The sequence below is a fragment of the Anopheles marshallii genome, chromosome 2, assembly GCF_943734725.1.
Source record: "Anopheles marshallii chromosome 2, idAnoMarsDA_429_01, whole genome shotgun sequence".
Taxonomy (NCBI): Eukaryota; Metazoa; Arthropoda; class Insecta; order Diptera; family Culicidae; genus Anopheles; species Anopheles marshallii.
The window spans coordinates 68,307,307-68,319,674 of NC_071326.1; the positions used below are offsets into that span (position 1 = coordinate 68,307,307).

The following is a 12,368-nucleotide window of genomic DNA, read 5'->3' on the forward strand; positions in this document are numbered from 1 at the left end:
TAATAACACTTAATCGTACAGCGGACAGTGTGTGCCACCTTTGGACGAGAAGATCGATGTCCGATGCTGATGAAGGGCTCCTTCCAAAGAACGACTTTTGATGCGTAAATTTGCGTACGCTGGTGTTGCGTTATATTAATGCTTCCTTCCGGTGTCGCGGTACGATACGGTTGTCCGTTTTTTTTCCCTCCGGTGCGACAGTGACGTCGTTCCGTTGGGTGGGTGAAACTAAAGCAAAACAAAACAAGAGAAACAACTAGCGAAAGCTCAGCATAGTTAAGGGCCGTACCGTAAGATTAAGGGCTTAGGTTAGAAAGAGAGTATTTCGAACGGTCAGACGTCTGGTTGAGGTGTTTAGTATTTCCAAGTGTTGTGATATAACGAGGCATTAGCTTATCAGGGGAAGCGCATGTTTGTTTGTATTGTTGGGTTAAATTTAATGTTGTACAGAAGTATCTGTATCTTTCTTCTCGCTTATGTGGTTTTTGGTTTATTTGTTGTTTATTATTTTTTTTTTAGGCGAGTGCTTTAACGTCTTCCCAACGGGGAGAAAAGTAAGGAAACCCATTCTGGCCAGTTTTGCGAAGGGTGATCATTTCCGCACACAAGCACAACACCTAGCGTCGATTATTGTGACATGTAAAATATTTTTTGTTTATCCTGTTTCATAACACACGTTTATGGAGAATATTGGATCGTAATCGTTTGGAGATGATTCGAAAGTGATTATTTGGTTTTTTCAATAATTTACCTACAACGCTCATGATATGAAATAGTCCACACGGCAGACACATTGAAATATCAATTCAAGCGAGAAATATAAACGCCTCATGGGTACAGTTGATTTTCCATGCACTCGAATGATAGCTCGGCATCTTACTGATGAGGAAAAACCCCTTTTTGAATCTATTTTTTTTAAGGCAAACGCGCAGCACAACACGCTGCCCTGTATCTTGGATGTAAACATAATTTTTCCCTGCGACAAACATTTTTATGTTAACGCAACAATCGATTAAACAATTCGACCACCAACCAGGATGATCTAGCGATGATTATGAAGGAAAACCCTGCAGCAAAAAAAAAGAACATACACATACACACACAGTAAAGTCGTACTAAAGTCTTAGGACAGGGGGGAAAAAGGGAGCGCCATTGCCGATGGTTGCTTTGCTCATTGCTCAGCAAATTTCCCATACGGAACACATCCTTTTGGAAAATAACTGAGAACAGCCCGCCACCACCCACCTCCTCCCCCCTCCCCCATGGGGAAGCTCATCACGCAAGAGACATAAACACACATAAAAGCAACCCACGTGCATTGGTGAACAGCAGATCATTAAAAGTGTGTCGTTAATTTTCACTTTACTTTTTGGCTCCGCGTCAAAACGAATCGTACTCAACTACGACCAGCAGAACCTGAATACTTCCTCAAAAAAAGTAAAACAATCCGCCACTTACTTGGTTTGAAAAAGGGTAGAAAGAGGTTTTGCGATAATATACACACAGACACACCCTTTACCGATACATAATGAGATAACAGTCCACGAATTGATAGGGAAATAGCAGAAAGCACAAACGTCACTCTTGTCAAGTCGAAAAGCAGCAATGGTGTATGGATGTTAGAGAAACCGTCTAGCCCAGCAACTCTCAGCACAGCACACGAATAATAGAGCGAATTCTGATCCGGCACACGACAGAACTTGATCTCGAATATGCATATGCAAAAGCAAACAGCAAAAGTATAAACAACAGCGTATGAAAAACAACAAACAGAAAGAAAAAAGGAAGAGAGAGAGACAGAGAGAAGAAAACAAAATATCAGAAACAAAAGCAGCCAACAAGATGGTTAAATACCGCCAGGTCAAACAAGTATGCACTGCCAAAACATAAGAAGACACAAACAATCGAAAGTGAAAGAAGGAAAAATCATAAAGAGACCATAAGTACTTGCTATTAACCGTACCGCGATAAAACACTAAGAAAACAAAAAGAAGGTGCAAGTAAAAGGACAAAGCTAACACACAGCCCACAACTAATTGAACTTAGCAAATAGAAGAAACTGTTAAATGGAACAGTAAACAAAAAATACGCGGAAACAACAACAAAAGCAACAAGAACATAATGAAACATTATAAACACAATCTCCCCCCTGAGACAAGGTGATCGGACAGGTGAATGGGAAAAAACACTAATCTTAATTGGCGATTATAAATAAGGCTATGAGTTTAGTAACCACAAACATTATATGATTATTCTCACCCCAAAACAAAAAAATACCTGCAGCGATTCACTGGAAGCAAAAACTAAAAACAAAAAAAAATATTACGAAAACTCAACCGTAATTTTACGATAAAAATGGTGTTAGTTGGTAAATGGAAACAATTCTGAAATTTCTAAAAACTGAGTGTGTTACAGTTATACTAACCGATAAACAAAAAAAACGATCAAAAAGCAACAAAAAAAAGAAAACAAACGTACACAAAAGTAATCCATTTATTTAAGGGGAAAAACATAAAACTTTCGAACGTTCTATTATAATCTGCTGAAACATTTAAATTGAAGTCACATTCAAACAAAAAAAAACAAAACCAACAACAGGAACAAAAAAAAACCACTTGAATAGACAAAAAATGTATCATCATCTTCTGCAAGTTGCAAACGTTCTATGCATAAACTGGAAAATGATTTTTTTTCCCTCCTCAAAAAAAATGCAAACACTTGCAGGGTTGCACAGACGATTGGTAGTTTGTAATGCTTTTATCATTTAATATAATTGTATAACCGTTCGAGATACATTTAAAATAGCACTTAACACTTCTAGGCTAACACCACACACTGCAACACAGTCCCCTAATCGGCGTAGTTAATGTAGCGGCTCAGCACGCACTTTGGATGAAAATGGTGGAAGCAAAAGTACATATAAATATATAACATAATACACTCTCACTAAGCAGTAGATGATCACCTTGTCCCAGCACCAGCAGTGGATCGAGGAAGGAGAAAACAAGAACGAAGACGGAGAAAGAAGCATGAAAAACATGAAAATAGTAATAGTAAACAGAAGCAAACAGCGGAATGGAAACTGTTTGTGTACAAACTACGACACTCGTTTACCTCAAGGTTTTATTTTTTTGAAAATAGAAGTATAAAAGAAAACATTAGAAAGAAAAGCTTGCATTTGAAGACATTTTAAACGGAAACAAACAAGAAAACATACAATATATAGCAAAACTTCTATACACAAGCTATGGAAAACGATGAAACACAAGCAAGAGAAGGTGCAAAAGTATCATATAAAAACATAAATATTTAGGCGTGTAAAAGAAAATACCTATCCATAACAATTGCAGCAAAGAAGCAAATGAAACTAAAAATACTAACTTCCAAAAAAAGAAGGGAAACACACAACACACACAACAAAACAAATGGGTAAAAACTTCACATTAAAAAAAAGTTGAAATCACACAACAAATGCAAAAATTAAATACAACTCGATGTTTAATGAAAAAAAAAATGGCCGCAAATTACTAGTGACAAAAACATGGAAGCTCATATATGTACACACCTTTCCCAACTTACTGTAAAATTAACATACATGCAAAACCATTGTTGTGAATGCCTCAAATATAAACAAAAAAAACACTAAATATGGGAAACAAACAAATATCTTAAAATCAAATTCACTCAAAAGTAGAAGGACGCGGAGATTTTCCGATTCAGTTTGGTAAAAGTATTCAGCATTATTCTGTATGTGTGTGTGTGTGTGTGTGAATGTGACAGAAGCCCCCTTCTTCCTCCACCATTTCTCCTCACTTTATCTGTATTTTGGCGTTAGTTGTGTTAGTTGATAAAACTTGTAGAAGACAAAATTTGCTAACATTAGAATATTTCTGCAAAAATAGAAATGAAAAAAACAACTGCATTAATCAGAAACAAAGTGTTACACAAAGGTTCTTCCTTTCAGTAACACTTTCAGTTCAGTAACAACAACAACAAAAATGCGTTTATGTTTTAACATTGCAATGCAGCAGGGAAAAAAACACAATTATAAACAATAAGAATTGGAAAATGGAGGTTAAATATAAATTTCGCACCATTAATTAAGTGTAATACATAAAAAAGCAAAACAAATGAAAAGACAAAACAAACCCGTACATAACAACCACAAAAAAGGTGAAAGTTTATAAGAGAGAGCATAAAAAATGCATTACTCTGCTTACATACGAAAAAAACAACATACATTTCGCTTCTTGCTTTTGCTATCATTCACTTCCTTGCCTTATCCTGCTAGTACTACCTTTTAGATGCATGTGTTTTGAATTTAATTGCTTTAGTTTCTTCATCCACTACCGGTTCCGTAAAACAAAGGAAACGTTATTTTAGGGTCGTAATGTGAGCTGCAAAAAGGATGAAAAAATATGCAAAAAATGACGAAAAAAAAACAAAAGAAACCAAAATGCAAACAAAACAAGTTTTTTTCAATACAATGGTAAAAAAGGGAAAAATGAAACAAAAACATGTATAACAACATGTGTTTTGTTTTGACTAATTATGATAAAAAGTAGAATGCAAAAGAAGATAACAATTCAACAATGGTTCGCATATAAAGCAAAAAAGGGCACACACTACAGAAGAGCAGTAGATAAAAAACATAAACAATGCAAACGACGCAGTAAAAGTCAAGCTTTGTTTTCAAATTTAGAAATAGCGTTCGCTTCGCACACCCAAAAACGCGCCACTTGAATCATGGTTTAATGTTTAAAGCTAAGCTGCTTTCGCGTTAACACATATTATTTGTTCTTCCTTCGGGTTTTGTGAGCTTCGTACCAGTTCCCGTCGTTTTATTTTCGTTTCATTTAACTTGGGCGAGAACGGTAAACAAAGAAATGGAATTGGAAAATGAAGCTCGAACGATCAGTGCAGCTAAACACACAAACACACCAACAAAACCCATCAAAGGAACGAAGGAAAATCGATAAACGGGAAAAAGGTGTTCTATCAAAACGAGCTATCATCAGTAAGAAGGATAAACATTCAAAAAGAAACACATAAAGGAAGAGAAAATGTAAGATTGAAAAAAAACACCCAAACCGGAAAACGGAAATGCATTTGATAGTTTGTTTGTAAAGGAAATAATTTAACATAATCTAGCTAGCTAGGGGGGTCCAGCTCATAATACGTTTTCGCTTCTTTTTCAGCTAGTTCTTTAAGCGATTTAAGTTAAACAGAGAAGCAGGAAAAGCGTTAGTAAGGGGGTGTAATGAAATTGCAAAACAAAAACTGCAAGCCAACCATCGCTAGCGTCGCAAATGGATGCGCACGCCACCAGCAATGTTTTGTTGCGACACAAAAAAAGGATACTGAACTACAACACCCGAACGAAACCCCGGAATTGGTGGCGTGTGGATAGACACATAACAACAACAGCAAAACCACAGCCAAAACAGAAAATGATAACAAAAGTCCTCAAAAATCATACCGCAACACAAACAAAACAGCGAAAGCACGAAAGGAAGAAAAGCTCCACGAAGGTGTGAACGAAATAGCGATTCGTTTGGGTTTTACCGTAAGTTCGCATGTGTTCGCCCGAACCATCCAAAAAACAAAACACAAAACCTCCCCCCTCAAAGTTACTGTTACTATTATTATAATTTAACCGCGCGCAGTCCGCAGCGGAGGGAGTATAGAGTAGAGGTGAAACAGTTCATTTTCTTCCGCGTATTAGTGGCATTTATTTTGTTTATCCATTTACTTTATTTTTACCATTTACTACCACATCCCCACATAGTTCGTTGTGTTCCGCTTGCTTTCTGATAGAGTTCTTTTTTGGGGCGAGTAAAACGATTCGGTAGATGTGGAAGCAGGTTTTTGTTTCGAGAACACACAACATAAATAACAGGCTAAGCGACGAACCCTGCCCAAACAAATTGAACACAGCAAAGCATAGCATAGCATGCATTGCGTTTCGTTTCCCTCTCACTTTCTCTTTCCTTCTCTCATTGCCGTCGCCGTTCATCGTCGTCGTTCCCGAATCCTCCATCCCCAAACCCCTCCTCCCCCGTCCTCATCCGTACACCCCAGCCAACCACAGGAATGTGGTGGGGGAAGGGTGGAGGGGGGGTAAAAACAAGAGAGGTGGAATTAAGAGTGGATGAGTTTTAGGATATAATGCAAATAATTGACATGCCTGTGTGATAATAGTTTATATTCCTTGTCATTATCTGTATTTATATTCTTCCCCACCAGCAAATAAGGCGCTTGCGGCGGAAGGAAGGATGTATGGAAGGGGTGTTTGTTCGTTTTTTTTTTCGTTTTTAATTATTGAGGGGTATGTGAACACAGTGGTAGAACGGGGATGAAAAGGAAGGGGTAGAAGGGAAGGTCCTTGATCCGTCCTGCGAGGCGTGACGCTATGGAAGCAGGTTTGGGTAAGGCGAAGGACCTAGAAGCGAACAAACGGTGTGCGGAGCTGGTGGAGCCGTTGAAGGATAGAAACGAGGCAGGGCAAAAGTGAGGGGAGGTAAAGGTAGTAGGTTTTTGTTTTGTTTTTTAATTAATATTATTACGGTTTATGACATAGGGCCAACAGAACCAACCATGGGAGAACCATGGGGAAAAAGGATAAAAGAACGAGAGAAAGGTTAAAAATGGCGAAAAAAAATTAGGGCAACTGTGAAGCCAATATATATATAAATATATATATATATATTTGGACATTTATATATATAAAGGATGAAGATTTATATATACACCTAGCTTTAGGAAGGTGAAACACACTGAACAGAATGCTTATTTCACTCGTATAATTCTTTAAAATTATCATTACTGCTAAAAACTATAATTACTTGTAGCTATTATTATGTTTATTATTTTTTTTATCATCGTAATCATCATGACTATTATATTACTATTACACTTATAATCATAGTTTCCTATTTCGTTGTTTTCACCGGACAGCCGCTTAACAAATACATAAAAACAAAAATTAGAGAGAGAGAGAGAGAGAGAGAAAGAGAGAGAGGAAAAAATCTACAAACAACAATCGCAAGCAAATTACATATTTCTACCATATTTGACGCTATATATAAACATATTACCGCTACATTTTCATACATAGGTGGTTGTGTTGGCAAAACAAAACCCGAAAAGGGAAAAAATTCTTACATACATATACATTTAATTTTAAACAATTTAATTCACCAATGGGCTGGCCTCAGTAAAGCTTGTCTTCGTACGGGAAACATTGAAAGTTAAAAGAAAAAAAAAACGTCAAAATGCGCATTGTTAAATCAACAACAACAACAACACAAAAACAAACGAGAAAACAGAACGCAACACACAGAAAAGAATTTTGTTACATTAGAAAAAACACACATTGCATTACATTAAATAGTGAACGAAAATGAAGCAAGAAGAAATCATCCGTTAAGTAAATGGTTTTGATGTAAAAGTCGAAAAACAGGGGCAAAAATCAAATACACAATTTGAAACAATATGTACTGTGCTTGAACTTTGGACAATGAATGTAAAATAAACCATTTTTAACTGCTTACAACATACCACGGAATGGAAACAACCTAAACAACCAGTACGAACCAGTTAGCCTATGGAAAGGATAGAAAGTATGATGAAACAAAAAAACATAAAAATCGAAATAGAAAAACAGTAAAAAAACAAACAAAACAGAACATGACTCGAACATAAGCAGAAAGAAAGATACGCAAATTAGAGTCCAAAATATCGAAAAAGCAAAACCATTTAACAAGCAAACAACAAAAAGCAGCAAACAATGCTTGGTGTTGAAGAACACAATGTTACTTTCCCGCCCGCAAAAAGACGCGAGTCCTCCCCCCCCCCTCCTTCGGTTCGGTGAAAATAAACACCTTGCATAATCAGCATTAAGGCCAACGCAAGTTGATGCAAAAGGGCTTTAGCCGGAGAAGAAAGCAAACCCCGAACAGGCGTAGGATGGTAATACAGTCGGAAGGGAAGCGATAGGAGAGATAAAAGCAAAGCAAAACAAACTAAACAACACACACGAAACGGAAGAAGAAGCGTACGGACGTGTGACTGTATGGGTGTGTGTGTGTGTGTGGGCACGCGCACAAGATGAAGAGTGGAAATGAAAAGAAACTACCTCACTACCTCTATTTAAAAGTAAAGTAAATGAAGAAATGAATATAAGAAGAGAAAAACATAATTTAACAAACGAAAAGTAAAAAAAAAAAAACAAAACAAAATGCGTAGAAATGAGACAAAACAAGCAGCAGTAAAGCAGAACAAAACATTTTACCTATAATGCAGCGCAAACAGTCGTTCACCCATCCGCTGAGAAAGAAAAGAAAAGAGTAACAGCAAACAAGAACGGGTTGCTCAGTAGGCGGTGGGCGAAAAACAAACCGCGATAAAGCACCAATATTGAAGGCAAAACAGTACGGAACGCTGCGAAAACCACCCCTTCCCAAACGGGTTTAATGGGGAAAAGCATATGCTAGGCAATGGTAGGCAAACTACTTGGAACCGTAGTGTAGTGCAGCACAGCAAGTTGCCGTAAAGCAGGAGAAAGAAAGGAACAGCACAAAAAGAAAAAAAACATCCCTGTCATATGCGTTCCAGAGCGTAAGAAGAGTGCGAACAGAGGCGGAAGAAAGATAGCAGAAATAAGCAGGAAAGCAAAGCAACTGAAACAACTTTGCTGTACTTGGGTGAACATGGTGTGTATTATCGAAAACGATAACAAAAGCGCAACAACACACACTTCAACAACATAACAACAACAACAAAATACACCCCATGCAAGCGGTTTGCGGATGCGGCAGAGCAGAATCAGTAAAGCACGTGTAACGAAGTGTAACAGAAAACTACATACAGCAACACTAAACTATAGTACGCAGATGATGATTTTTTTTTTAATTTTTCTGAATAAATTTAATTTTTTCAAAAAAAAAACCCTGCTTTTTTGTGTATGGACTCTTCATTTGTGGAAGGAACTTTCGCGTAGTTTGTCGCTTTCCACTCGTCGACATCTCTGTAAGGGGAATAACTGCAAAGCAAAAGCACGTCCAGTGTCTTTCTTCACTTTGTCTATTAACACATCCAAGGGGACATCCAAGGGGAAGATTCGATAAAACCCCAAACCACTATGCTGCATAAAAAAAAGCTTCAGAATCGGTCCAGACATTTTGCAATTGAGCATTGCATCAATTCCCAAATTAACAAAAAGTCAGAGGAAGTCAAGTCCGAATCGTGGGGTGGCAGTGAAACCATGCCGAGGTGTATACAAACCAGATAGTCCGTCTCGAAACACGCAATGCGACCGGGCGCCTCCATTGTTTTATGTCGAAAATACTCCCACCCGTCGTTCTGAAAGCTTAGATCCGACTGACTCTTATCGTCTGAAGTGACGAATCGCGCCGCAATGTACACTCACGTACGTTGTCGTTGATCGTTCTTTAGAAGATTTTTGTCTGTAGTCCACTAATATCACATTATTTAGAAACACGTCAGAGCGATGGATAATGTGAATCGTCAAGCTCGGGTCATTTGTAATTATAATTAAAAACAGACATTCGGAAATGATCTGTTTCATCTGTTTTAATACCGAAAGGTAATCAAGTTAAAAGAATCAACCAATACTGTTTAATCGTGTGAAAGCCGTCAGCTCCCACAGCACATACTTTACTGCACAATTAATCTGTTGCGTTTGGCTCTCGTTTGGTTCAAATTGTTTCGTTACCCTATTTTTATCTTTTTCTACTGAGGTGCCACCTAGCGGACGCTAGCCAAACGTCGCGATTTCGAATGCTGCGGAACAGTGACGGCCACAAAAATGTAACGTCTTACGGTTCACTGTTCCAGTTGGTATAAACACCACAGATCCATTCAATTCTATCCCATCTTTGGATGTTCTCTTGATATACAAAAGTATTTGTCTCTTGGTCCCAACTGACGGCGAACGAAATAAATGAGTATTTGCTAAGGAGTCTTCCCACAAATTAAATACGAACAATCACTCCTCTATGTTTGGTATTTGCTAGTATTGAAAATAAAATTAAACACCTCTCACTAATGAGTTTTGGTCTTCACTTTAATGTCTTTGGAATGTTCCCATTTAAGTTTTCCTTAGATCCCTCGGATTGTCGTTCAGGTTCTCCTTCTGAGTGGAAGTTTATTCCTGCATGACAATCCTTTGCCCGTGTGTAGAAAACACCCTGCTTGGAACCATCGCTGGTAGCACAGCATTTGACACTAGATGTCGCAGTTCACCGTAGCCAGTCAACATGACTCAAATTAAGTAACCCTCCCATTTTCGGCGGACCATTCCCAAGAGGGGAACCAACCCAAAAAATGTAACCACAATGTGACGAAATAGACGAAAGGAAAAATGGATTTATTTATGGTTCTATCATTTGAAAACGGTGCAATTCGAAGTAGATTTTAAAAAGGGACTTTCGTTTATGCTAAAGTTAACGTTGGCAATGTTGGCTGCAAACAACGGCAGAAAGGTGTAAGCAAACGCCCTGTGGAACAAAATAAAAAGTAATAGAAAATTGCAACGCTGCAACGCATGTGGCCATGTTCTGCCTAACCCTCCTTCTACGTTTCACGCGTCGCGTCTCACTCTTCCATTGGCTTGTGGCAAAAAAAAACAAACATTCGCTACGATAATGCAACGCATCCACGCAGAGGACGATTTCCTCGGTGGTAGATAAATAGAGCGACACTTAAAGCTAAACTTCTAATCTGCATTTGTTTATTCTTCGCTCTCTCTCTCTCTCTCTCACACTATCTCTCTCTCTCTCTCACTCGCTCGCTCGAGCTCTATCTCTCTATCCCTCAATCGTTCTCTTTCACTTTCTTTCGATAGTCCTTTACTACTACCGTCTAATGTGCTAACTTGCATCGTGCTGCCTCTAACGGTCACCGAGGCTACTACCAATCTTCTTTTCGAACATCTTCTTCGAATCACAGAACCCGTGCTTCGTCTTACCGAACGAGTTCGGCCCGGATGAGGTGGGCGTATCGCGCCCAATGTTGCGCATCCGCATCCGGCACTCGGCGGGCATTTCTTCCGGCTCACTGTCGTCGCTGTCATCCGCGAGCCGGAACGCGTTCGCGACCGGCTTCATCAGTCGGGGCGGTTCCTTGCTAGCCGGTGCCGCCAGCTTCATCTGTATGCCGGCAACCGGCGGCTTGGGCTTCGATCCGTCCGGCATGCCGGTCGATGCTCTGTGGTCGCTGCCGCTCGTACGCTTTCCGACCATTCCCGGCGTGCCTTAAAATGAGAACGGGGTGGAAGGGTGTGGACGTCCCTCGGAACGATTAGCCAACGTTGCGCAGTCACAGGGTAAGCATGCGAACTAGAGTAACGGTTGAGGTTTTTTTTTTGGCGGTAAGTGGGAAGGGCGGAGAGTTACAGGACGGGACGGGTTTGATGGTGACGGTGGAATGGTGGAGGGTAAAGATCTCACCACCGGGACCGGGTCCCCGTGTGCCGTTTGGACCGGCGCGACCTCGACTATCCAGCGCCTCCTGCCTTCGTCGCCGCTCGTCCTCTTCCTGCTGGTGCCGCCGATGACGGTTCCTTTGGTCGTCCATGTGGGGTGCTGCGCGATGCCGCGGATTATCCGTGGCCGGTAAACGGGATCGGGAACGGGAATGAGATCGCGTGTCGGAAGAGGCGGAACGGGATCTGCTCCGACTCAACCGTGGTCGGTTGGAAGCGTGCTTTACTTCATTTCGCTGCCGCTGATTGTATTGGCCTGTGAAAAAGAAGAAAGCATAAACACACATTGGCAAACCTCTGTTTCATTGAACCGTGCATATTAACATGCTCACTACCTTCGTCATTGCGTCGATCCCATCGACTCATGGTTGTGTGCGGATGGTCGTAATGTGCCACTCGGATTTACAGTGACGGCATATAATCGCACAGTACTACAAAGATTCAATGCACACTTTACACTACACGGTAAAACACGTGCGTACACATCCACGCAGCGTACGCGTATCGAAAGGATCCCTTTTTTGTTACAACCGTAGACTAAACAAAACAATTTTCCGGCAATCGTCTTTTGACATTTGTGCAAATATCGTGCTGACGCCGCATTTACACTGTGCGAAGCGATTGTCAGTGGCTGTACACAACCGCATTTGTTTGAAAAAATTTCCCAACTAAACTAAATAAGGGATAGTCCATTTGTTACGTAACGCTTGTAGAGCGTACAGGATGCGTGGGGGAAGTTTAACATTTTATTTTCGTGCGGCATTTGTGCTCGTTGGTGTCATGAATATTAAATGGCTTCCGAATGTTAACACCTTCATTTTCAAGACCCAAAGTTTGCGTTAGTGATTTAAGCTCGTATTTT

At 39.7% G+C, this 12,368-nt stretch overlaps 1 protein-coding gene across 1 annotated transcript; it reads right to left on the bottom strand.

Moving 5' to 3' along the window:
- Positions 1-10,913: 10,913 nt before the first annotated feature.
- On the bottom strand, positions 10,914-11,872 carry LOC128708115 (PEST proteolytic signal-containing nuclear protein-like). The gene is made up of 3 exons (XM_053803074.1): positions 11,842-11,872; positions 11,472-11,762; positions 10,914-11,275 (listed from the first exon to the last, which is right to left on the bottom strand). Exons 1-3 carry the CDS (start codon positions 11,870-11,872, stop codon positions 10,914-10,916), a joined length of 684 nt encoding a protein of 227 aa, XP_053659049.1.
- Positions 11,873-12,368: the final 496 nt, after the last annotated feature.

Excerpts from the sequence above, each read along its gene's own strand:
- LOC128708115 (XM_053803074.1), bottom strand. The coding sequence starts at position 11,872 with ATGAGTCGATGGGATCGACGCAATGACGAAG. Across the intron at positions 11,763-11,841 it reads GGATCGACGCAATGACGAAG|GCCAATACAATCAGCGGCAG; the intron begins GTAGTGAGCATG and ends TCTTTTTCACAG. Across the intron at positions 11,276-11,471 it reads ACGGGGACCCGGTCCCGGTG|GCACGCCGGGAATGGTCGGA; the intron begins GTGAGATCTTTA and ends TCTCATTTTAAG.